This window comes from Peromyscus maniculatus, chromosome 15, assembly GCF_049852395.1.
Source record: "Peromyscus maniculatus bairdii isolate BWxNUB_F1_BW_parent chromosome 15, HU_Pman_BW_mat_3.1, whole genome shotgun sequence".
NCBI lineage: Eukaryota > Metazoa > Chordata > Mammalia > Rodentia > Cricetidae > Peromyscus > Peromyscus maniculatus.
The window spans coordinates 51,284,188-51,311,650 of NC_134866.1; the positions used below are offsets into that span (position 1 = coordinate 51,284,188).

General features: G+C 43.5%; 1 protein-coding gene across 5 annotated transcripts in view; it reads right to left on the reverse strand.

Annotated features, from left to right (window-relative positions):
- LOC102926929 (baculoviral IAP repeat-containing protein 1b-like) overlaps positions 1-27,463 on the reverse strand; it is an 80,006-nt gene that overhangs the window by 1,845 nt on the left and 50,698 nt on the right. For all 5 annotated transcript variants that reach the window (XM_076551961.1, XM_076551962.1, XM_076551959.1 and 2 more), the window contains exons 5-14: positions 26,759-26,810; positions 25,415-25,534; positions 24,372-24,471; positions 21,916-21,997; positions 20,036-20,093; positions 17,271-19,382; positions 9,152-9,319; positions 7,683-7,835; positions 7,280-7,366; positions 4,234-4,398 (exon numbers count right to left, since the gene is read on the reverse strand). In XM_076551961.1, the coding sequence (XP_076408076.1) occupies positions 4,234-4,398; positions 7,280-7,366; positions 7,683-7,835; positions 9,152-9,319; positions 17,271-19,382; positions 20,036-20,093; positions 21,916-21,997; positions 24,372-24,471; positions 25,415-25,534; positions 26,759-26,810 (3,097 nt within the window). The remainder of the gene's footprint in view (positions 1-4,233; positions 4,399-7,279; positions 7,367-7,682; positions 7,836-9,151; positions 9,320-17,270; positions 19,383-20,035; positions 20,094-21,915; positions 21,998-24,371; positions 24,472-25,414; positions 25,535-26,758; positions 26,811-27,463) is intronic.

Consider the following 27,463-nt stretch of genomic DNA (forward strand, 5'->3'; position numbering starts at 1 on the left):
GGCTGGCCTAGAACTCACATCGTCCTACCTCTGCCTTCTGACATTCGGGTTAAAGGCATGCGCTACAACGCTTGGCTTTAAACATTTTTTTAAGAGATCACTCTTTGAAACATTTTTTTAAGAGATCACTCTTGGTTGGTAGCGAACCACCTGGCCAAACTGCAAGCAGTTTGGAGGAAGCAGAAGCCAGGAAGTCCAGGACAGAATTTTGGCTCTCTGGGCAATGTGGGCTTCTCTTCTGGTCACACAGGAAGACATGCCAAGGCGGGGCACAGCTGTGGAACAGATTACATTATCGGGGACTGAGAAATGGTGGCAACAGCGGCTCCCTTTTTGCAGAGAACGGAAGGTGGCCGTCCTAACACATGTCCTCTCACTGTGCCTGCTCTCCAGCTTGCCCAGATGACTTCCTGGTTACTTGGAGCTCTGGAGGAAATGCAGGCTAGGTAGGGTAAGGTCTCAACCGGAGGCCGTGACCGGAAGTGGGCACCTAGCACTGGTTTGGCTTCAGTGTGAATTCTCAGAACGGGTCCCTATTCTGTTCTGTTCATTCACTTTTAAAGACGGACTCTTACTATGTAGCTCTGGCTGGCACGGAACTGTGCAGACCAGGCTGGCCTTGCACGTACACAGAGATCTGCCTGCCTCTGCCTCCTGAGTGCTGAGATTACAGGTATGTGCCACCACACCTGGAATTAGCACTTTAAATAGCATTTATAAAGTAACAGTGCTGAGCAGTCCCAAGATGAAACCCAACGTCTCTAACACACCCATGAAGCCCACCCCAGCAGGACCTTTCCTTTCCTCTCCTGTCTCTTTAGAACTCCTGCCTCTCACTCCAGACACTATGTGCTGATTTTTAAAAGTTCTTCAAATGGACCTGGTTCTAGGACACATGAGGTTTTACTATTCAGAATGTCAATGCCTCCTCTCCCTGCTCGGCTCCACCATCGTATAGAAGGTCTTAGCGGTAACCTCACCCCCACAGCCCTTCCCTGGCCCAAATCAGGTTGAGTTCTGCTGCATGTGGAAGGAAACAGCGAGAATTTGGCAGAATGCATTGCCTAAGAATGCCCCAAAGCTGACAAAAAGATGTCAAGCCTCAGATCCCATCAGTTCTCCAGACCCCAGGTAGAATAGTCACCCCAGTCATGCTGAACTCAGCTGCGGTTTTAGTTGTCTTGGTGGCCATATACTAGTCCCCTATTTCCAAATGCAGTCACTTTGGGGTTAGGACTTCAACATACGGACTTTGGGAAGACAAAATGAAGTGTATATCCACTGCCACAAAGCAAAGCTTCTAGCTCCAGCTGCTCTGGATGCCGAAGCAGGAGGATTAGGAGTTCTAGGCCAGCCTGGGCTACATAGAGAGACTCTGTTAGAAAAAAAAAAAAGTGAATCTTAAAAGCTACTGAGTTGGGGGAAAAGACACCTCACCTTTAAGGACATCATATCATGAAAACACTGAAAATGGACACTAAACAAAAGAAATGATACAGGCCAGAAACCTAAGTAACTCCAAAAAGAATGCACTGGGAAAGTATTTCAAAGATGAAGGCAAAAGCCATTTTCATATCATTAAAATGGGAGAGAAGTCATGACTAGTTGACCCAGAGTAGAAGAAATGCTAACAGAGCCCTTCAGCAGAAGGAAAAGGACCCTGCCGAATGGAAACATGGGAGGCTCGGGAGCAACAGCGGCCATGAATCAATACAGCAGGCACAGAGACAGGAACACCAGCACTCGGGACACAGAGGTGGAAGGTTACTGCAAGTCTGTTACCAATCTGGGCAACATAGGAGACCCTGTCTCAAAAACACCAACATTAAAAAATAAAACAAGCAAATCTAGTTTGCAAATACTAAGCCCAGAACTGTTTAAAATACTAATTGAAGAGTTAAAATGCCTTAGAATCCAAAATCAATGACATGCAAGAGTGAATGTAGAGTTCAATTCTCTTCTTTCATGTTGTGGGATCAAACTTCAGTCTTCAGGCTTGGCAGTAAGCCATCTTGACAACCCAGATAAATAGAACTTAAATATTCCAGGAACCTAACTTGTAAGTGGTAAAAGTGTGTATTCATATATTAATTTATATTATCCCAATTGCAAATTTTATTATCCAAGATAACACCGAAAGAGGAAAAATGTAGAGCTGGAGCTATGCATGGCCACAATAAGCCTTGAAATCTGAAACAGGAGGATGGCCATGGATCCAAAGCCAACTTGAATTACATAGTGAGTTTGAGTTTCAGTAGGTCTATAGAGTAGACCCTACCTAACCACCCCCTGAAGAAAAAGAGAATGTGTAATTTAAAAGCTAATAAATGTAGGAAGCAAAAAAGAAGAGAAAATAAAAACACATATCCTATGGAAGAAATAAAGAAACCAATACCAAATAACAATACACAGAGGGCTGACACACCCCTGTCATCTCCACTCTAGGGAGGTTGATGCAAGAGTTCAGGGCCATTGAGGGCCACATAGCAAGGTAAAGTCCAGGCTGGACTATTAATCAACAGTCACTGTCTCAAAAAACAAGTAAAAATTCAACCGTAGTTACAAATATGTTCAATGTAAATAAAAGATGAATGGATTGTATTTTTTCTTTAATTTCTGTATGTGTGTGGGGATGTGTGTGGGATGTAAGTGATCCACATGTATGTGTGGGATGTGTGTGTGATCCACGTGTATGTGCGGGATATATGGAGCCCAGAAGTGAGTGATGGATGTCCTCTCAGTTGCACCTTACTTTTTGAGACCAGTTTTCAGTGAACCTGGAGCTCAAGGATTCTAATGGATTGCCTGGCTACTAACTTCTATGAATTCTCCTGTCCTCAGCTCCTTAGGGCCCCCTCCTGGGAGCTTGCTGCATCTCACACTGAGCACTTCCCTCATGGACTGGAGATACTTTACAGACTTAGCCATCTCTGCAACCTCAGATTTGTACCATTTATTATTTGGGTGATGGTGGGGTTTTTGATTGTTTTGAGGCAGGGTCTCCTATAGCACATGCTGGCCCCGGGCTCACTATGTGGGCAGGGATCGTGATCTGGGTGATGATGGTCCTCTTGCCTCTGCTTCTTGAGTGTTGGCATTACAGATGTGTACCATTATAACTGTTATGCCTGTTTGTGAGCTGTGCTAGGGATCAAGCCCAAGGCTTCGTGCATGCTAGGCAAGCGCTTCCCCAACAGAACTCCTTCCTAGATTGAACTTGTAAATCTACCTATGTAACTGTAGAAGAGACTCACGTTAAAATCAGGGACATAGATTTAAAAGCAGGAAAAAGACATGGAAAGAATGCTGGATGCCTATAGTATTAATATACAAGCAGCGAGAATAAGGCAGGAAGTGGCGTCACAGGTGAGGAACCCTGGTCTACCAGAAAGATCTTGCAGTTCTGCATGTGCTGTGCACCTAGCTTCAAGATATGAAGGCAAACTAGAGCCATAAGGAAGGTAGACAAGGGGCAGAGATCGATTAATTCATTATTTACTTAGGGATGGGACCTAGGCTTCTGGCATTGGTGATGGTCTGTGTTCTAATCGTGGTTTAAATGTACTCAGCAAAATTCCCAAGACCATGAACTGGAGAATCTTGTTCGGCTTTATCTGCAGACTTCCACACCTTCCTATACATATTGTAAACACTTAAAGAACAAAAAGATATCCTGCCAGGCTGCTGAAACACCAAGTGTCCTACAGACCTGCCTGGGCTGTGGTGAAGTGTAGAACACTGGCCTAGCATACATGAATGAAGCCCAGCAAAGATGGCTTCTATAGCTCCCAAAGAGGCAATTGGCGCTGGGGCAGTAGTGATCCATGCCTTTAATCATTGCACTCGGGAGGCAGAGCCAGGCGAATCTCTGTGAGTTCAAGGCCAGCCTGGTGTACAGAGTGAGTTCCAGGACTGTCCTTGTCTTGAAAAAAACAACCCCCCCTTCCCCCCAAAAAAGAGGCAATTGGCCTGCCCAGTCTGACCAGAATGAACCGAAATCTGCAGAAGGGCACGAGAGGAAGCAGCGGGAGAGTGGAAATGAGGAGAGAGGTTGAACAGTCTGTAGGTCAGATGTTTGTATAGACATTCGCAGCAGACAGCTCCAATGATGCCATGAAGAGGTAGGTTGAACAGTCTGTAGGTCAGATGTTTGTATAGACATTCCCAGCAGACAGCTCCAATGATGCCACTGCTTCCACACAGGGGGAAACCCTTTCCCTGAGGGGAACTCACCGATTTCCATCACACTGTCGTCATCCAAGGTCTCCTTAAAGGCAAGAACTCGGAGACACCGAAGCTGCAGACACTGTCGGACAATCAGTTTGGCCACATGGTGAATCCCGTCCCCACTGGGAAGGAGTAGTTCCTCCAGGTTCCTGAGAGAACCCAGAGCCTGTGCTGTGGGAGACACCACAAAGCCATCCTCAGTAGTAGTCCCGGCATGAGCGAGCAGCTGATGACCTAGACCTTCTGCAGTCCAGGAGGCCCCACCTAGCAGGGGCCCTCCTCGTCACTGTCCTCTCCAAGGAAAGGAGAAGGGGTCAGCACACAGCGGCTCCCTGCTGCTCTCTGCAGCTGGCTCCTCCATCCTCCCCACCTGACTCTTCACACAGGTCCAGGCTGTCTGTCCATTTCTGCTCTCTCTTCTAAAGCAGGGCCTCCACTGCAGGTCACTCTACTGATCCACAAAGCCCTCACCCCACACCCTTCTTTACCATCCCACCTCCTGCCATCACCCCAGTGATGCCACGCTGAGGAGACCCACACTGAGCACTAAAGCATGGTTCACCACTGGGGCAGCCTTCCTCCCCAAGTTCACTGGTGCTTAGAGGACACTGTACACCACGTGATCACTAAGTCTACTTCCGAGGCCCCACAGAAACTATTTTGAAAACTTTCTGGCGTGAACCAATGTTCCAGATTTATCTTCGGCTTCCCTGTGTCAGTCCTCGAATGAACCATGTCTCTGCAGACTGACTGTTTTGGGAAAGGTATTTAGAAATCAAGTCCAGGGATTTGGGCAGTTGACACAGTGACACAGCACTTGCTTAGCGTGGTTGAGACCCTGGGTTCCATCTCCATGCCTCTGACATGCACATATGCACAGAGTCACAAACACCTCAATAACTGGCCTTGGTTTCCTCCATTGTTTCTATAAACACAAAGCAAGAATGGTAGCCAGCAGCTCTGCCGAGCCCCCTGTGGAGACACCTGTGAAGACCTGTTCTTGTCACATCTGCTCACACCAGCAAAGCTGGACATAGAATTTCAGTGTCAGTGTGTACTGGCACTAGTTATGTTAGTGTGCATAGGACAGAAGTTTCATTTAGTTGGGTTAAATGATTCATTTGGGGCTTTTAAAAGACAGTCTCACTCTATAGCTCAGGCTAGCCCTTGCCTCACCCTCCCAGGACTGGAATCATGGGCATGTACCACCACTGCCAGGTTCTAAGTGATCTTTCTCAAATGGTGTACTTAAGATGTCTACCCACTGAAAGAAATTATCCCAGCTCTGGGTACAGAAAACAAAACTTTAAAATAGAAAAGAAATGAGCAGCTGAGCACTGGTGTCTATTACTAGTCAAGTGCGTTCTGGTCTCATGTGACTGTCCCAAGAGATTCCTGTGTATAGAAACCTAGATTTCTATACATGGACATAGATTTATGTATGTTTATGGCTAACAAACCCAGTCTGCACCAATATTTCCAATTCATGGTTCTTTCTTTCTTCCAGACATTTAAAAACAACTGAAATCACATCTGTATGTATTTATTGTGTGTGTGTTGACATGTGTGTGTCCTGGCGTGGGTTCAGGGGTTTAGAGGCAGAGGATAGCTTGCACAAGGGGGCTCTCTCATTCCATCATATGGGTCCCAGGGATCGAACTCAGGTTGTCAACCTTGGCGCCAGGCTTCTGACTTGCTGAGCTACCTCCCAAGCCTTTTTCCTGAAAAGTCTGTCCTTTCGGCAGACCTCGGTGAGGAAAATCCTCAAATTCACAGCGACAGTCTATACGCACTCATTTTTAAAAAGAAGAAACAATTCAGTCCATTAAGGCTTCTCTCCAAGCGGGGCACAGGAATCCAAATACGTGCTTCCTTATGTCTGCCCAGCCTCCTGTTTTAATATCTGTAAGTTTCTTCTCCAGCAGTGGGGAAACTTGACTGTCATTCTAGTCAGTGTGCATTTTACATAGTTAACCTGTGACGTGTGACAGTGACCTGATGCTGTCTCTGCTGCTTCACCGCACCTGACTGCCAGCACCTCCAGGACCAAAGCTGCCTCACCACACCTGACTACCAGCACCTCCAGGACCAAAGCTGCTTCACCACACCTGACTACCAGCACCTCCAAAGCAAGCACACAGCAGCTGCCTCCACACAGAGAAGAGAAGTGGGGGGGGGGGCAGGCTCTCCTTATGCACACAAAGTCTGGGAAGTAGTGTGAAGACAGAGCTCTGTACCCCATATCACCATTGTCTCCCCACTTTTTTAACCTGCTAATGTTTCCCATGGAAGCACATTACTTTTCTAGACATTTCGTAACTCAAAAAAGCATATAAACTCTACACTTATTGTTTTGTTCAATTTGATTTATCACAGATTAGATTTCTTAAACTAAATAGAAGTTTGAGTATGAATTCTGAAACCTTTGAAACAAGAAAGGATGTTGCATATTTGGAGTGTGTGCCAGACTATCAAGTTCCACAGTGCTATTAGGACCAAATTCTCTCCTAAGAAGTCAGTGAGTCTGAGAATATTGCATTTAATGAGATCAAGTGTGAGGATGTGTGGGACCAACAGTGATGGCATCTGGGGGTGATATTGAGCATCACTATGGTGTCCTCCTAAAGACCAGCATAGCTGGTACAGCTGACCCTCTGTACCAGCACATTCCACCAACCACAGGTTCAATTTTTAAAAATTGTGTCTGTGCCAAACACATATAGACATTTCCCCCTCACCGTTATTCCCAGAACCACACAGTGTAACACTTGTTTACATAGCATTTACATTATATTAGCATTATAAGTAATTGAGAGATGGTTTAAAGCATATGGAGGATATGTAGGGTCATGAGCAAACACTGCACCATTTTATATCATGGAGTGGAGGATCTTCTAGTGTTTACATCAGCCGAGGTCCTGGACCCAGCTGCCATGGATGTCAAGAGACAACTGTACACAGCTTGCTTTCTTGTAGGTTCATTGAAGAGGATGAGGAGGAAGGAGGGGAGGAGGATAAAGAATACATTAAGAAACTCTGTTTATAAACTTACCAAACTTTTCTGATGTTTCCTTATCTGGAAACTGTTGGCGCCCAAGTTTCAATATCTTCAGTGAAACAAAATTTGGCAAAGTGGTGACTAGAAAAGGGAAAATGAAATATGGTTAGTTCAGATACATTTCCTGTGGCACAGAGGAATACCATTGAAGTAAGAGTGTTTCAAAAGTGATGAAAGGTGATATAATATTCAGATTGAATTACTATGACTAAGTAGAGGAAACAATTCTGAAAAGGAAATGCTTACGTGGTAGACACAGATGCACTTCATTGCTGTGAAAGACTCACTGAAGTCAGGTGCTGTCACAGTTTCTGTGACATCAGCAGACTTTTAATTCTAGAGTACTTAATGACTTTGTGCACAGGAGCATCTAAAATCAATGTTGTATAGTTCTTACCAAATGGCATGGCTTCAAAGCATCGTCCAGAAAACTCAATCTCTCTGAGTTTCTTGCAGGAAGCAAGCACAGTCATAAGAGACTCACAATTTGAAAAGAAATCACATTCTAGGTGGAAAACATGAAGATTTGGAGAGTTCTGGATCAATTTAACTGGAAAAGATGAAGGATATTCAGAAATTAGAGAAGGTTACAAACTCCTATCTGGACTGGCCTCTCAGTCCATAATCTCCAGCCACACCATTAAACAGACAGTGATGCAGTGATCTAGTGCTCAGGCCATGTTGGGTGTGTGCTCGGCTTCTGCCACTGACTGGTGAACAGAAGACCTGCGGCAGGTTCCTGACCCTCTCTGGATCAGTTTTCTCTTCTCCATATTTCACCTTCAGCATCAGCACCCTGATATCTCCGTGTTTGCACACTGCCCTGACGCAGCAGGAATTCTGTACAGAGTCACATAAAAGAGGGGGCAACTCTGAAGTACAACTTAAATATGTTTTTAGTTAAATAATTTGCTATGTGTGTGTGGTGTGGGGGGGGAGGTGCAAAAGGACAACTTTGGGGGAAATCTGTTCTATCTTTTTGCCATGGGATCCCACAGACCCAACCTGTTATTGGACTTGGACTTGGCATCTCATTGGACAGAATTTTTCTGTTGTTTGGTTGGGTTTTTTTTTTCCTGTGGGTAGTGTTGGCCTGGAAATCACCACATAGCTAGGCTGGCTTTGAAGTTGTGATAATCCTGCAGCAGCCTCCCAAGTGCTTTGATGAGAGGCATGCATGACTTTTTGACCTGCATGTCAGTCCCAGGTTTGTATTTCTTTAGTCCTCAGTGTTCAGGGTTTAACAAATTAAGGATCTGATGGGGCCTGAGTCATTTTGTTAAATGACATGTTCTAGAAAGATGTCTGCACAGCTGTCCATCAACAGGAGGCTGGGATGGAGAGAAGTGGAGGAAAGGTCCAGGTTGCCCCCAGTCAGATTTCCTCCCTCAGCAGGCAGATCTGCAAGCGCCACTAAAACAACATCAAGAGAAAAGAACTCCACAAACTACCTTGGAGAGAAGTGTGTTGGAAGTTTAAACCTCAGGCCCTGGAGTCACACCTTCTCAAAATTTTAAAGAATCATTTTCTTAGCTGGATAAACCTGAGCAATTGCTGACCTCAGTTTCCCCAGTTGAGAATCAGCAATAATCATCGTGTCATCTCTCACACAGTGGTCTGAAGAATGAGTGAGTTTTTGTGCAGAACTCAGAACAATTCCAGTCATGTTAGAAACTCAGGGTTACAAATAAATGTCTGCCCTCTTAATGAGGAAGAGCACTGTTCCTACACCTTCCCATGGACACAGTTCATGCTGTCAGGCTCACAGAAGTTTTAACTAATGATGACTTCATGATTCTAACAATTATTAGCCAAGTAGCTTTTCCAGCTGACACATGACCTGAGACATCCAAGCACCATTCTTACCCAGTTTGGAGAGGTCAGACTCTGTGGAGGTTTGGATGGATAACTTCTCCATGTGGTGGAGGTTTGAGAAATCTCCAGGGATGACCAAGAGCACATCTGGAATGCCATTTACACTTATAGACAGTTCTTTCAGGCTCAGGAACTTGTCCAAGTTAGCAAAGAGTTGATCTGGAAAGGAGCACATAGTTTCCATCACTCAAGAGCCCCAAGTGAGTGTTCTCAAGTGTGCTGTGTTATTTTCATAACAAAACTTCTCAGAGATCTTAACATCTTCTTAGGAAGCACATCCATGAAGAACCTGCCATCTGCAGCATCTGCTGCTCGTAGAGCATAGGGGAAGCCCTGTGCTGCTCGCTAGACTCACAAAATAAATAAGACATCTTGTTGGGAGCATAGCATGAACGTCCTGGAGCCCACCGATCTCCAGAGAAACCAGGAATGTTAAGCATGCAGGATTGTCTTTCCAATGGGAAAGATGAAAAACCTGTCCTACCACTCTGAAAGCTGAGAATTGGAAGTGATTAACATCCCGGGTGATCTGTGTCATCTGGTGGGCCAGGCCATGTGAAGCTCCTACAACCAAGACTGGAGGTGGCTAGTAATCTAAATGACCCAACAGCCAGAGGCTCCCCCAACCTCCCACAACCAGGACAGGGGTCACTAATATCCCAAATGACCTCTACACTATCTGTATGAACAAGGTCAGGCCAGACCCTCAGTCACTTAAGCTAGTACAGGTAGCCTATCTCCAGAACCCATCTTCTTGGAGGAAATGGCATGTACCCCAAGTTGAGTTTCAATGTAATTATGCTTCCTTGTGCAATGGGGATTGTATTGCACCAGGAAACTTTTCCCCCCAAATTACACTGGGCTTAAATACCTTGTGAATAAACTGCCTGTTATTAGACTCCCCAAAGTCTGATCCAAGTTGATGGAGTTTTCATTCTTATCTCTTCTGGCGGTTTGCTTCCCTGTATGGAACCTGCAGGGATTCCCTCAATATCTCCCCGACCAACAGTGTGGGAACAAAGAGTTTTGCACAAGCAAAAAGACCCAATTGGACTCCTGCTTCCAACTCATAAAAGGCAGCTCAAAGTGAATTAATGACAAATGTAAGAACTAAAACCAACACCGGGGCAGGTGGGAGAGCTGGCCCTGAGGTCATAAAAACAGGAGAACCAACCCTCTTAGCTCAGGTGTGGGTGAGCCAGCCCCCAAATTATAAACATGGGAGAGCCGTCCCCATCTCTCATCTGGCAGACCAACCCTTAGCTACCCAGGCCCAGACCCAGGGTTATAACTTGGGTTGCCCCAACATCCACCCCTCATGACCTGCCAGAGCATGTGAAGGAACCTGACTTGCAGACCCAAAGTTGCAAGATCTCCACAACACAGGGCAACAACATGATACTCAGGAAGAGTCCTAGTGAGGACCCAACATTAATAGTGTAGTAGAAACCAGAGGCCTCAAACCAGATTACTATGGAACAATCTTTGTACACTGTAAATATGTGTTGCTCTCATTGTTAATAGAAAGCTGATTGGCTGATAGCTAGGCAGGATTGTTGGGGCAGAGAGAATGCTGGGAAGAAGGGCAGAGTCAGAGGAGTCTCCAGCCAGACACAGAGGGAGCAGGACATGTACAAAATGAGGTAATGATCAATGATCCACATAGTATCACATAATTGATTGAAATGGATTAATTTAAGATGTAAGAGTTGGCTGGAGACAAGTCTAAGCTATCAACTGAGCATTTATAGTTAATAATAAGTCTCTGTGTGGTTATTTGGGAGCAACTGCCAAGACACAGAGAAACTCTGCCTACGTATGGCACTCAATGTGGGAACACATATATCCACATAAAACCTGAGAATACTTAAGAAAAGGTTCAGGGTGGCACATGCCTTTAATCCCAGGACTCAGAGAGACAGGCAGGTGGATCTTTGTGAGTTCAAGGCCAACCTGATCTACAGAGTGAGTTCCAGAACAGCCAGAGCTACACACAGAAAAACTCAAAAAACAAAAACAAACAAACAAACAAAAACAAACTCATAAAAGGTTCTAAACACACACAGAGTCAAATGCAACTTCCTGATACCACCTTCTTTCAAGTAAACTCAGTGCTAACAACAAACAGAGGCATGGCTCTTTTGGGAGGCCCTGCTGCCAAGCACTTGTGTGGGATTTATGAGAAGCAGGCAGCACATTGCTCCATGGCATGGGACTGGGTGGAGACACCTACAGCAGCATAGAACCAAAACCTTCCCAGAGCTGTCAGTAAACATGGTTCCCACTGGTACCTCCGCCATGAGACTGGGCTCTGGGGGAACAGAGGAGGGAGGAGTCAGCTGCCAGCAAGCCATGATCTAAGCTGCACAGTAGTCTCAGTTTTGCTCATGAAGACAGAAAAGATTACAGACACACAGTAAAGACAGATCCAGATGAAAGAAACCTCTAAACCGATTGCAGTGTTTTTAAAAATGTACATAGGCTTAGGAGAGAAAAGAGAAATGGTATATAGACAGTCACAGAAAAAAATAGTTTAAAAATAATAAAATAAAGTCTTTAAAGAAAGAATAAAGTAATATAAACAAAAAAGTCATGCAAAGATGAAAAATACATGGGGAGTCAGTTCTGTATGTTATTGTGTTGTCTTTGAATTTTCTGATTGCTGATGAAGGAATGACAGCTGCTAAGACACATTGGATTATGAATACTGTTGGATTAAACCAACATATATATTTAAAAAGTGTCTTGACTTCAAAATGGAAGTCAAAAGATATGTTACTTTGGGGGAGAGGTTATGCTTTTATTTCCACAGGAAATGAGAAGCTGTGGATTCATTCCAGGTTGATATGGATTGGGTTTGATTGGGGAGGACCCCCTGAAAATCCTGACTATTGACATAAAGAAATACACCTAGAAAGACTACAAAACACATAATGTATATTTTACCTGCTCAAACATAAAACAAAAAATCATCTTTGGCTAACTTGTGCACAACACATAGCCTGTACTTGTATTAATATAGATACATATGTTACCTTTAAAAGTTTATGTATTTAGCCGGGCGGTGGTGGCGCCCGCCTTTAATCCCAGCACTTGGGAGGCAGAGCCAGGTGAATCTCTGTGAGTTTGAGGCCAGCCTGGTCTCCAAAGTGAGTTCCAGGAAAGGCACAAAGCTACACAGAGAAACCCTGTCTCGAAAAACCAAAAAAAAAAAAAAAAAAAAAAAAAAAAAAGTTTATGTATTTTCAGAACAAGGGGGCCAGACAACAATGAAAACATATGGCCCAGGTGATCCAGCATCAAAATGCCTCTGTTACAGTCTCCTCATAATTCTGCATCCAAAACAGTTTCAAGGATGCTGGCTGAGCTGGTCCAGCCTCACAAACTATTCCAGCCAAGACTTAACAATTATCCTAATTTTCTCAAGGTTCCCCTAAAGATGCCAGTGCCCCCAGACAGCAAGAAGCCATCTAGAGAAAACAACACCCACATTCCCATAAGATTGGTTATGGATATTTGTCATCATTTAAAGGGGGTTGGTTATAAGTTATTATTGGTCATAGTTTTTAAAAAAAAGGAGGCTAGACAAAGGAGTTACATTCAAAGACCTCTTTCTAAAGGAAAAGAAAGGAATATGATATAGAAATGATGAGATAAAAGGGTAGATGATTGAGTCTACTTTAATCCAAAAAATAACTATTAATCTCAAAATATTTTACATTGGTATGGATTTTGGTATATTGATAGAAATTTAAAGTTAATTTTGTTATACTGTATGCATGTTTCTACTCTTGTTTGGGGTATTGTGCTTATACAGCTCATTTAAAAATGTAATGTATAATTAAGAAATACAGGTTAGCAGTTAGTCACCTATAATAATCAAACTTGTAATCACATTAGGTCTGTTTTCAAGGTTAAATAGATATATTTAGATAGATGGTCTTCAAATACTTCAAAGATCTGCAGAATATGGCATTTAATATGTTTAATAACCCAAGGCTTTTCATGACAATGAGGCATGTCTGCTCCTGACAGCACCAATTAGCTTCAAAAGAGGAGGATGGACATCAAAGAAACTCCATAGGGAGTTTGTTTTCTTTATGGAAAAAGTTAGACATTTGGGCAAAAAAACTGCCCTTGCCTCAATTGCTGACAGTGTATTGTCCTAATTGGACCAGCAGGACACACACACACACACACACACACACACACACACACACACACACACTGCCAAACTTTGCAAAGACAAGGTAGAACAGTCCTTCAAAATTCTCTACTTCTCAGAAAAGTCTATCAGATATACTAGGCCTGTAGACCAAAGGTGAATGCCCCAGTGTTACAGAAGAACCATGGGTGGCTGTCCAGGCAGCCAGATGTCTCTGTTGTTAGGTAACATTTCACCCTTCTGGGGTCTTTGATGGAGTTCAAAACTAGATAGTCATAGCTAAAGTTTTCCTTAGTTATGATAAAAGGTAAATTAGGTATAAAACTTTAGACTCACAAAGATAAGTTAGATAATAGAGTATTTTCTCTAATATTGCTAAATGGGCTGGACATTGTAACTATAATTTTTGATAACTATTTTTTGTTGTATATAGTTTTACTACATTAAAGTTAGAACCTTTCCTTTTTAATTTGACAAAAAGAGGGAAATGCTGTGGAACAATCTTTGTACACTGTAAATATTTATTTCTCCCATTGTTAATAAAAAGCTGATTGGCTGATAGCTAGGCAGAATTATTGGGGAAGAGAGAATGCTGGGAAGAAAGACAGAGTCAGAGGAGTCTCCAGCCAGACACAGAGGGTGCAGGACATGTACAAAATGAGGTAATGAGCAACAAGCCACGTGGCAGCACATAATTGATTGAATGGGTTAATTTAAGTTTTAAGAGCTAGTTAGTAACAAGCCTGAGGTATTGGCCAAGCTTTCATAATTAATATTAAGCCTCTGAGTGGTTATTTGAGAGAAACTCCACCTATATCAGACCAATGATTGACTCTTTGCAATGAACACTTGCAAGTAAAGATATACGGACAAAGGGAAGGGCATGACTCACTCTGTCACACTGCAGCTTCCATGATGAGATTTTTAATTTTTTCCCTTTTTATTTTTTTCCATTTTTCTCTTAAATGTTTTATTGGGGTGGTGGTGGAGGGGAGGAGGGTGGATATGAAAGGACAGGGAAATGAATGGGATCATAAGAGTTTAATATTCACAATACAGGAAGAACTCCTACAACAGCTGATTTTGTTTTGTTTGAGAAAGGGTCTCACTCTATTGCCCAGGTTGGTCAAGAACTCACTAGGTAGAGCCGGCCTCAGACTCCTGGTGCTCCTCCTATCTCAGCCTTGGAGTGTCAAGATCAAAAGAACAACCCAAATCTTTTTAGGCAAATCTTTTAAATTACAAAGAATTTGAATGGACATCTCTCAAAACAAAAATAAAAAGCCACTATGAGCAGTTGAGAATATGCTCAATCTCATTCTGCCATAGGAGAATGCTGACTTACTAGAATGTGTTCACGATACAGCAAAGCAGAGGGGAAATGAGGCTAAGGAAGATGTGGAGAAAGTGGAGAATTGCACATGGCAGGTGGGAGGGTAAATGGGGTAGCCTTCATGGAACACAGTTTGGAAGTTCCTCAAAAGGTTAAACACAAAGAAGATGTGGTGGCTCACAGAGGTAACACCAGTGGCTGAGAGGCTGAGGGAGGAGGACCAGCATGAGTTCAAAGCCAGCCTGTGTTACATAGTGAGTTCCAAGGATAGCCTGGGCTATAGAGTGAGATCCTGTCTCAAAACATTAGAATTGCCATATGAACAGGCAATTCTATTCCTAGATATACCCAAGACAGCTGACAGCATGGATCAAACAGATACTTTTAACACAAATCATCATGACAACATTCCTCATAATACCCAGAAAATGGAAACAACCAGTGTTCATCAATGGATGTAAGGAGAAGCAAAATGGAACACATAATAATACACACACACACACACACACACACACACACACACACACACACTGAAATATTATTGACTACAGAAGTCCTGACCCTCTTAGCCTCCTGAGTGCTCAGAATGCACACTTGTATTATCATGCTCAATCCTGCAGTGCCGGGAATTGAACCAGAGCCCCGTGTATAGAGGGAAGCACTCTACTGACCAAGTAACATGCCAGCCCTTCTTTGTCTCTATTTCACATGAGACAAGTGACATTTTTTTTTTTTTTGGAATCTGTGGGATGATATTTATGATCAAAGTCGAAAATATTTTTATTTTCTGAGGGACTAGATATTGAAGCATGCCTGCAGTCTGGCACTCAGGACATGGCAGCAAGAGGCTCAGGCAGTTCAAGGTCAGAGTCAAAGACACAATGAGTTCAAAGCCAGCCAAAACTATATGAGACCCTCTCCTACACAAGAGGGGTGTATGGCACAGGGATGTGGCTCTGTGAAAAAAGCACTTGTCCCAAGCCTGCCAACCTAATTTCAATCCCTAAGATCTGCATGGTGGAGAGGAAGAACGTCATTCCTGAGGTTGTCCCTTCACCTCCATATACATGCTGTGGCATGGTCATGTGCCCATGCACACATTTGCAAACACACACACACACAGACACACAACTTGCACAATTAAAAAATGTAAAGAACACAGATATAGACAAGCAAAACATTCCTAAGAATGTAACAAGTAGCTAAAGACAAAAGCTTATACTAGTTATGATTATGAAATTTTTTTTTAAAAAAAAAGCATTATAGGGCTACCAAAACTCATAAGCACTTATCAACAAATTTAATGAAAGTCAGGTAAAGTCTGGACTGAAAACTACCAAATATTATTTAAAAGAAGATATTACTTAGAGGAGATATTTTTACCTGGTTGGTTTCTGTCAGCTTGAAACAACCTAGAGTTAAGTGGGAAGAGGAACCCCAGTTTAGAAAATAATACCATCAGGTTGTCCATAGGCAGTCTGTAAGGTATTTTCTTTCTTTTGTATTTCATTTATTTATTTATTTATTTATTTATTTATTTATTTATTTATTTATTTATTTATTTATTTATTTATTATGTATATACTATTCTGCCTGCATGTATGCCTGCAAGCCAGAAGAGATCACCAGATCTCATTACAGATGGCTGTGAGCCACCATGTGGTTGCTGGGAATTGAACTCAGGGCCTCTGGAAGAACAGCCAGTGCTCTTAACCTCTGAGCCATCTCTCCAGCCATAAGGTATTTTCTTAAATAATTATTGTTGACAGAGGGCCAGCCTCAGTGGGGACAGTACCCCTGCACAGGTGGTTCAGAGCTGAATAAGAAGTCAGCTGTATAAGCAGCCAAGGGAAGGAAGCCAGTAAGCAACATGCCTCCCTGGTCTCTTCTCCAGTTCCTGCCTCCAGGTTCCTGCCTGAGTTCCTGCCGTGACATCTGTCAGTGAAGGACTATGTGACCTGGGAGTTGTAAGGTGAGAAAAACCCTTTCATCCCCAAGTTGCCTCTGGCCAGAGTGTTTTTTTTTTTGGGGGGGGGGGTTTCGAGATAGGGTTTCTCTGTATAGCTTTGCGCCTTTCCTGGAGCTCACTTGGTAGCCCAGGCTGGCCTCGAACTCACAGAGATCCACCTGGCTCTGCCTCCCGAGTGCTGGAATTAAAGGCGTGAGCCACCAACGCCTGGCAACCAGAGTGTTTTATATCACAGCAACAGAAACCTAAGTAAGACTTTACTGTTCCCACTTTTGAATTCCTTTTCTGGAGAAGCTAAATCTGCTCCTTCTTCAGACAGTCAGGGTGCAGATGATTCTCCAGAATCGTCTCACACACAGTCCACCATTTACTAATAAAAAAAACCATTCAAATACCCTTAGATTTCCCTCAAGCAATGACATACTGATATTAGTGTTAAGCTAATTTTGTTTGAATTATGTGAAATCCATTAATGATTCAGGGCCTGTCACTAAATTACACACTGCCCCAAACAGTGAAAGTACTTATCTCTCTTCTGTCAAGGCACATTTATGACCTTGTGCCTGAGAAGTTTCATTCATCTAAAACTAAGAATAAGAAAACACAGTGTCAATCAGAATGGCTATGTGACCCTCGGGGATACCTGGTAACTGGCTTGTCCCTGAGACCTCAAGAGACTGTAGGGCAGGCAGGCCGAGAAGCAGCTCCTGTTCTGCTGTGCTGAGCTCCAGTCTGCACATGGAGCACTTGGTGACAGAGGTCTTATTCAGCTCCAGAGCTGGGCGGATGCTTTCAAGAAAGCCACTGCTGTGTTTCAAATGGAGTTCGATATTCTGTGATGCCGAGAAGACTTCCATTAGGACCCGGAGCAGTGCTGGGTCTGCTGGACCCATGCTGGCCACTCTAACTTCCAGCCTAGGGATCTTGCACGGCTTGGGTGACAGTTTCCAGTAGCCAGCACTGATGTTGGGTGGGGCTTGGCGTTGGATATCTGAATAGTTTTTTATTATCTCTTCTTTTTCAGATAAATTTTTCTCACATTCATTCATAGGTTGAAAGGCAGATGCATAGTCCTCATCTATAGTTGGTGGCTGTAATTTTGCAAAACATTTTTCCATGAATGAAAAATCTATTCTCCTTATCCTCTTATTTCCACTTATGGAGAGCTCAATACTCTTCAATAATAGCAGACTTTCTGGGTGGTCCACAAAGTACTTTGAATTCAGTACTTTCAAAGCCAGTGTTCTCCCTCGAAGGAATTGCAAAATAAATGGAGAACAGGCAGCCACCGCGTTGCTTTCATAAGCAAAGTTTAGAGCAATGCTCAATAGATGTTCTGAAATGAATGAAGAGAAAGCTTCAGGAGATACCTGCCACAACCCCCTAATAAACTCTATCCTCTCGGAAGTTTCTGGATGGAGTTTCCCATAATCCTCTTTATCAGACATGTTCTCCAGTGACTCTTTATCATCCACCAACTGAAGCAAATGAGATACAATTTTTGGCCCTGCCTTTGATGAAGGATGGCTACAGACATACTTCAAAAAATTGCTGTAGGCACCCACAGCCTTCAAGGGTGAGTTAATTTGTCTCAAATAACCAAGTCCCAAATCTTGGTCTTCCTGCCTTTCTGAACCCAGGAGCTCAGTCAGCCTCATGGCAGCAAGAAATTCTTGGAACAAAGGAGTTAAGAACCGATAGACAGGTCTCAGTCTCTGGGCAGAGAATTTGCTCATCAAGCAGGTGGTCAGATCTTCATCTTCATCAACGCCTGCTTCTGTGAGGTCATCACTACTGAACTCAAAGCAAAATGAAAAAAGACCTCTCAAAGCCAGCTGGCCACATGAGGACACAGTGGCCTTGAGAGGCTCAGGTGTAGCCTTGTGTTTTAAGGAAAGGTATTTCATATAGGACTTGAAAGCTGCCACATCATGAAAGGACTGGTCAGAAGGATTTTGAAACCAGGCAGTACAGACTGCTGCCATAAAGAGAAGAGTTTTGTGAATTCCCTGTAAATCTACATTCTTTCCAAAGTAATTAATAAACCTTCGAACACGGGTTAGATCATGTGAGAATAACTTCCGTAATACAAAGATAGTGTTATAGAAGGGAAACTCTTTGATCTCTAGAATTGTATCTAGATATGGGCGGATGTTCCTGGCCCTGTTTGTATGGACAGTGATCAATAAGCAGGTTCGGGTCAAGTAGTTTCTTGTAATCAGGGTTTCTATGGCTTGGGGCAGTGAGTCCATCCCATGATAGTCATCCAACAGGAACAGCACCTGGTGCTTTAACTGCCGGATGATGCTGCTCAGGCACACTTCACTAATGCATCCTCCTGCCTCTAGGAGTTGGCCACAGATGATGTCAGCCAGCCCCTGGTCTGGTTTGGTGGAACCAAGGGAGATGTAGAAGACCAACTGGAACCTGTTCAGCAGGGGACAGCATCCTGATGCCCAGAGAAAAGCTGTTTTCTTCAGGAAGGTTGTCTTCCCACTGCCAGTTTCCCCCTCCACACACATGACGGAGTTGAGATTGCTGAGGACCTCGGGAAGCATCAAGGCCTCTTGCACTGGCCTGCTGATGTGCTTTGAAACCATGGACAGGTCACAACCAAGCAAGTGGTCAGTGCCGAGGCCGGAACACAGCTCTGGCAGATTCATGTGGCGGAAAGTGGCCTTGGTGTAGGCTCCTCTCAGCTGCTCACTCAGACTCTTTGCCTCTTGAAACCACTGGGCTGCACTCTGAGCCAGGTCTGGGGAGAAGAGGGGGGACAGTGGGAAGCACTTTAAAGTCTAGCAGCTTTTTTTTTTAATTTGAGACATGTTTTCCCCGCATAGCTATGGCTGTCCTGGAACTCGCTCTGTGGACCAGACTGGCTTCAAACTCAGAGATCTGCCTGCCTCTACTTCCCGAGTGCTGGGATTAATGATTACGCCCATCAAAGTCTGGCCATCCTAATGCTATGATATTGTGTCTGCTCTTTGACTCTGCCTGTCTGCTATGGATGGACTATCTATGAGCTGCCCTTTGGGATCCTATCAGACTATTCACAGCATCAGAACGTGGGATCATGTGTCCAAGGCCCTGTTTGACATGGGGACTTAGACATAATGTGTGCTTATTAAGGATACTCTGGCATCCTAATCTCCCATTTAAGATCTCAGGAATCCGGCTTGCTGCAGGATGCCTTTAAGACGGGCTGGTTTGGATCCACACAAGGACCGCTGTCACTAGTTCTGCATTCACTCTCAAGATGTCGCAGGAATGCTGACACTCTCTCACCCACAGTGCCCTCCATGTCAGTGCCCTCCTCTCTAGGAGCTCCTTGGACAATTATACATGCACTTTCCTTTCAAATCCCTGCGTATAAATACACATAATCCCATGTTGCTTTCAAGTTCTTACCGGCCACCATTGAGTGAACGGCCACTGGATCCTCATGATTGCTTTCACCTGTGGTGTCCTTGAAAGAGAAATCCTTTATTAAATCAAAACTGCTCTTAAATCAAGATTGGGTACGATATATAATTGACAATATAATCAATAATATTATCAGTCAAATTAATAATACCGTTAATCAAAGCCCAACATCCTCTAAACACAGTCTACACTCAGTGCTGATTGAAGGAAGGAGTGCTCTAGATAGGAAAGAATAAATCTCACACATCTGCAAGAGTGTGTTCCTAGACAGTACATGCATGGGATATACATCCTCTCTATGGGTGAGTGCTATGTGGGTGATCAAAATTGTAGTGTCTAGAACAAGAATGGTCCTGCAGAAAGCATTAAGCATTGCCTCCATCCTTGGTCATTAGTAACTATGTGTTTCATATCATACACCAGGGTGCAGAATGGTTATTACACACACACTTTTGTGAAGTTTTATTTTTAGAGAGTCTCATGTAGTGTGTAGGCTGGTCTGGTCTGGAATTTCCTATGTAGCCAAGGATAGCACTGAACTCCTCATTCTCCTTCCTCAATTTCCAAATCTGGTTTTATAGGCATGTGCCTCCCCACACACTCCAGGCTTCATTGTCTTTTTTTCTTTTCTGGGACTCCAAACATGCCTCACCACACCCAGTTTTATTCAGTGTTGAAGTGTGTGTGTGTGTGTGCGTGTGTCTATTATGGGAACATCTAGCCACTGAGCTACATCCCTTGCTCCTGTAATATCATTTTTAAATTTCCAAATATGTCAGGCGGTAGTGGCACACACCTTTAATCCCAGCGCTCAGGAGGCAGAGCCAGGCAGATCTCTGTGAGTTCCAGGAAACTACACAGAGAAATCTTTTCTTGGAAAAAAAAAATCCAAATAAAGAGCTTTATCAAGTGAACCCAAAATCGCTCTGTTGTTTTGTTTTCCTTTGCCTTTCTTCCATTATTTTGTTGGTGTTTGTTTTGTTTTTGTTTCTGTTTTATGAGGTGGTATCTTATACTATTGTCCAGGCTGAGGTTGACTACTGATAATTCTTCTGCCTCAGCTTCCAGAGTGCTGTTGTCCTGACATGAGCCACATGCCCAGCTTTGTTCTCTGTTCTGTGGCATGAGAAGCAGCATGTCCATCACCACAGTGTGAGGTGCTTTGTGTCAGCAATGAAGTGATGGTTAGACTGTGTCAGAGAAACATGGAGGGGTCAGAGCATCATCCGACTGCATGATTTGGCTGGGCACTTGCTTTGTTAGAGAAACACGCCTGTAGGCCAGGGGTACAGCTCAGTCATAGATTCCTTGCCTAGCTTACACAAGACCTTGGGTTTGATCTCCTGAATTGCAGTATAGAAGTATAGAACAAAAATCAAATAGGAATGTGGCACACACTTGTAATTCCAGCATTTGGAAGGTTGAGGCAGGAGGATCACAAATTCCCAGCCAGTCTTGGACTTGAACATAGCAAGTTCAAAGTCAGCCTGGGCTACACAGTGAGAACTTGTCCCAAACAAATTCAAACTTGCCTTGCACATCCCAAAAGAAGTAAGAAGACAAGCCTACTACCCTCCAAAGGTCACAGATGGGGTCCAGTTAGTCTGAACGTTTAATAAATCTAAAAGAATTTCAACACCAGACTTCTCATAGGAGAAGTTGACTCTGCATTTCATGAAGCCAGCTAGTGTGTCTCCCTTGTCCACTGTGAAGTTCCTGTTTATACTTCTCACTTGATAGTGCTTATTGGATAACTATGGAATGGATTTAATTATGATGCACTGACAATTGGCATTGCTGTTCAGAACAGTGTTCACCCACAGGCCCATGTGCTGCCGAGTCAGAGAAAGGGTGGTGTCCATTACCGTGACCTCTGGAAGTGTGTAGTGACTCTGAAAGGCAGGAATCTCTTCTGCAGAGGACTTCAGGTTTTGAAGAAATACACAGCTAGACAGAGGAGATAAAAGTCACAAAATAGTTGCATGTCATTAAGTGCTTGTGTTGGGTTTTTATTAAACATGAAGATCTGGGGCCGAGACTGAAGTGGAAAGCTGACAGTTTCAGGGATTCTGTAGGGTTGTATCATATATGACACACAGACTGTGGCTTTCAACAACACCAGGAAAGTGGTTGTAAAGTAATGGTAAGGACATCCGGGGAATGTGCTGGAATGAGCGAATAGTTAGTGTCTGTCCATGAAACAGCTACAAGGAGCTTAAAGGATAAAACAGTTTCCCAGCACTGTGGGAGTGGAGGCGAGAGGATCACTGAGGCTTGCTGGATGCCAGCTTAGCTCAGGTTCAGTGAGAGACCCTGTCTCCTGGGAACAAGATGGGGACATGAAGAGGATGCTTCCAAGTGGTGGCACACACCTCTAATCCCAGTACTTTGGAGGAAGAGACAAATAGATCTCTGAGTTCAAGGCCAGCCTGGTTGTGTTCCAGGACAGCCAGGACTACACAGAGAATCCTATCTTGGAAAAAAAAAAGGGGGGGTGGCTGGGTTGTTCCACGTCTCCCTTTGGCCTGTACATAGTACATACAATGTATATACTCAAATATACTCATAAACACACATTTACAGAATAAACAAAGTAAAAATAAATAAAAATTTTAAAGAGTAAATAATGAGAAAACTCTAGATTCATAGAAAGGACAACAAATGACAAAACCCATATCAGATAGTTCACAACCTCCTGTAACTCTAGTTCCAGGGAATCCAATACCCTCTTCTGAGCTCTGTGAGCACCAGGCATACGCGTAGTGCACAGATATAATTGCAGGCAAAACACCCATGCACATAAAATCAAATATTTTAAAAAAAATAAGTAAAGGGAAAAAAAGTGGCCATTGCAGTCAAGTATCTTCTAACTTTAAAATTAGATGGAAATAATCTATTTATTTCTTTATTTCAGTTGAGGATAAGTCTTGCTACATAGCCCTGGGCTGGTCCCAAACATGTGATTTTAGAAGGAAGAGAACTAAGGGGGAGGTAGAGGGAGATAAGAGAGGGTGATGAGGAGGGATGGTGATCATGATCGGATACACTGTCTCTCTCTATATGAAAAGGTCATAATGTAGATATATGAAAGTGTCATCATTACACATAATTAATGAATGTTAATAAAACATTTAAAATATTATTAAGGACTTGGGATACTATTACTATTCTATCTCAAGAGCAAATAATTATCTAAAACTTTACAATTAAGGTGGGTGGGTACTGGCACATGTGTTCAATCCCAGCACTTGGGAGGCAGAGACAGGTGGATCTCTGTGAGTTCAAGGCCAACCTGGTCTACAGAATGAGTTCTAGGACAGCTAGGCCTACACAGAGAAACCCTGTGTCAAAAACAAAACAAAACAAACAAACAAAAAACCCACACATACAAAAACAAAACAAATAGAAAAAAGCAAAAAAAAAAACATTTAAAAGTTAATTAAACTTAAATTTTTCTAAGGCCAAAACGATTTAGTGCAATTTTAGGCATGCATTGCGTGCACACAGGACACAACTGTGGAACTGAACAGAGACTACAGAGACACCAACACAGTTGCTGATTTTCATGCCTTCAAAGGGATACCATAGCAAAAGACATTTATTTCTCAATTACAAGTGCTGGATTTTTAAAGTAGAGTAGATTTCAGATAATTCATATTAAAGCATTTAGTATAAAACAAAGAAGTACTCACTTTTCAATCTGCATAAATTATTCTCTGAAAATTTTAATTTCTGAGTGAAAACAACAAATTTCATTTTGCAATAGAGTTTTTTATACAGTTTTTTATGTGTAAAAAAGAGATAAAAATTAACTTGAAGATTGACTGAAAAGGGGTCAGAGTATCTTAAGAGTAAAGGCCTTGCCTAGCGTGCCCAAACCATTGGTTCCATCCCCAGCACTGGAAAAAGAAAACCACTTGGAACATCTTAGACAATAGCAATAGAAAATCCTAAATTCTAGAAAGAGGAGGACAGAAAACTAGGTTGCAATCAAAAGAATCAGAAAGGCAGCAATTGGGAGACTGAGGCAGGAGGGAAGATCATGGGTTCAAATCCTACTGTGCTGGATAGCATTTCTAAGATAGTCTGGGCTCATAGAGAGACCCTGTCTTTAAGTGTGTATATGCACACAACCAGAACCAAGATCTAACTGATGAGAAAAAAGCTAGACAGGGTGTGTCTTGGGAGGAAAGAGATGAAACTATAAGGATGCATCCTTCACAACAGGAACCAGAGGAGAGGGCAGATCCTATCCACAGGGAAAACATGGACAGAGAGGGATAACCGTACATTCCAAGTCAAGAGAATTCACCATGCTCACTTGGGAAAAAACTTGGTGTGATCTTCTAATGGGTCGTCACCTTCCTCCCATTTCGACATACATCCTCCACAGGAAAAGCACCGGACAATGTCGTTTTTGCCTAGAATGAGGGAATATGGTCAGTTCAACAGCACATACACCTGTCAACTCACAAGCAGTGAAATCCTATTTGCAGCTCCAATTGGATCGTGTGGCAAAGTCACACATGAGTCACTAGGGGGCACTAGTTCACACAGGACTCTTGGTCCTTCAATGGGGTGTTAAGCAATAGTCACTGAATGTGCACCGTGTGCTCTGATGAACACCCTCTCGCAAACTCATCCTGGAAGATTTGCCATCAGAATCTGGAACAGAAGATCAGTGAGAGCAGAGATTTTTGTCTGATTTGGACACCAGTGACTTTCACAGACACAATCAGTAAGCATTTGCTTAAAGAATAAATCAGAAAGAATATACTTGTTGGGGGGTGAGATGGAAGAACACATTTAGGCATCTCTATGCTAGCTAGATTATGAAGAATCCCTTGTCTCTTCTCACATTATTGCCAGCTGTGTTTCATTAGAAATAGGACATGTCATCTTGAGACTTGAGGAAGGCAGCCAGGAGGACACAAAGGGTCCAGGCCGTGTGGTGAGATCATTTGTGCCAGTGGAAGATGTCTGTTGGTGGAGTGACTGCAGAATCCACATGTTCAGAGGCTGAGCTATGGAATTTGAAGGTCTTGGGGGGTCCCCAAGGAGATCCATGACAAATGGTGGAGTGTGAAGAGAAAGGCAGGAGCAGGATTAGAGTGTGTGCTGGGCACAAGATACTGACGAGGTACCAGAGAGAGGCTGAGCCGTAAGGTCACTTGTGGCTCTGCAAAGGAGTCGGGTTGGGTTCCAGCAGCCACATGATGGCTCAGTCATTTATAACCCCAGTTCCAGAGGACCCAACACCCTGTCTGGCCTCTGAGGGCGCCACACAGGCTTGTGGCAGGCACACATGCAGGCAAACACTCATACACACAAACATAAAATAAAGAAAATACAAAGCTGACTCACCTGTGTAGAAAAGGCCTGCTCTGACCAGAGCTTCAACAGCCCCAGGGGAGTCATGGGGCCAGTCCTTAAAGGTGTCCAGCCTTAGTTCTTCATTAGCGAAGATGCTGTCATTGCAGTAAGCTTGAAAAACAGATGTAGGTGAGAGCAGCAGGCTGTGATCGCAAAGTTCAAGTCAGCTGTGTGTGCAGGTGGAATGATCTGGTGTACTGTGCTTGCGTCAAAATAATTGAGGGTGGCTAGAAAAGCATGAAGTCCCCTCACTGTAGTGTGAATATTTCTTAGTTTCTTCACAGTGCACTGTGCCATTTACAAACACTTTGGGGGACTGGGGATATAGCTCACTTTGGAGAGCGCTCTCTTGGCATTCAGGAAGTCCTAGGTTGGTTCCATCCCCAGCACCTGAGAAGCTCTGTCTCAGCACTCAGCAGGAGGGCCAAAAGTTCAAGGTTCATTTGAGTTTGAGGCCAGCCTGGGATAGGAAGGACCCTGAAAGAGCTTCCAAAACATTTTATCCAAGGTTTTAGTGGTTTTCAGGGAAACGTCAGCTATGGCTCCGCCTGTACTGTGGTTAGCTGTGCTCACCTACACTCAGAACTAAACCACTTCGCAGACTCTGTGGTTTAGATGTTTGCCGCGAACCCTAACAAGCTTTTAACTAATTCCTGGAACTCTCATGGTAGAAGGAGAGAACCGACTCCTCTAAGTTGTCCTCTGACTTTTGCACCTTCACACATGGGACCCATGCATACCCACATACAATATAAGTAAAAAAATGAGTGTAAATTTTGAAAAGTTTACTTTTAAAGATTTATTTATTTTTATTTTTCATGTAGGTATGTTTTCTGCATGTTTGACTGCACCACATGGGTGCAGTGCCCCTGGAGGTCAGAGGAGGGCACTGGATGCTCTGCAATTGGACTTGCAGAGTTGTGAGCTGCCATACGTGTGCTGGGAACCTAACCCCTGTCCTTTGCAAAGCAGTAAGTGAGCTTGAGCTCTGAGCCATCTCTCCCACCCATAAAGAAAAACAAAAACAAACCAAAGTCCTTCCATAACAGGGAAATCACTTATGAATCTAATTTTTAAAGCAAGTTGATCAGGGCTGGAGAGATGGCTCCGTGGTTAAGAGCACTTACTGCTCTTCCAAAGGATCCAAGTTCAATTCCCAGCAATCACATCAGGCTTTCACAGATGCCTGCTACTCCAGCTCCAAGGGATCTGATACCCCTGTCTGACTTCCAAAAGCACCTGGACACATGTGGCACCACACAGACATGGGGGTGTGGGAGAACACAGGAAAGGAAAGAAAGAAGCAAAGCATTTGGAATGTGCCTGAGGTTTTACCTGACACCATAGGCAATTCTCTTCTGACCCAGGAATTCACAAAATGTTCTCCCTGAGGGAAAGAAATTCAGGTTACTGACTGATTTATAAAATATACATCTATCTGTGAGCTGCAAGTGAAGGACTTCTCCCACTAAAGCCAAGTTTCCTTAGAGCAGCAGAATTGTTCACAAAGGAGTCCTTTAGTTTTGGGTTGATTCCTATTGATGTTGGGAAATGGGAACTTTCTCAGGGTCACTCTTAGGGGACGCGCAGCTCAGCAAAAGAAATGCAGTCACACAGATGCACTTTGACTCATGAGGTACTGAGCCATGGGAAGGCAGCTTATGAGGGTCTAGATTTAACTTTACAGACTCTCTCCTAGGGAAAGGGTCACCTTCTCAGACCACCTGCTGTATTCAGTTCCAGGAAGGACCTCAGGAATGTGCCATGACAACTCAAAAGGATTCAGATACTCCTGCAGACATCCTGTCTGCTGTTTATACAGGAAGGAAAGCTTAACAGGATTCAGATACTCCTGCAGACATTCTGTCTGCTGTTTATACAAGAAAGAAGATACTCCTGCAGACATCCTGCCTGTGGTTTATGTCCCTTGAAGATATCTAGATAATGCCACTGAATAGTCCAGATGATCCTGTTCAGCAGGTTGTGGTTCCCTGGCCAAAACTCTAACCCAATGATTTCAAATGTGGGTTCGCGCCCAAA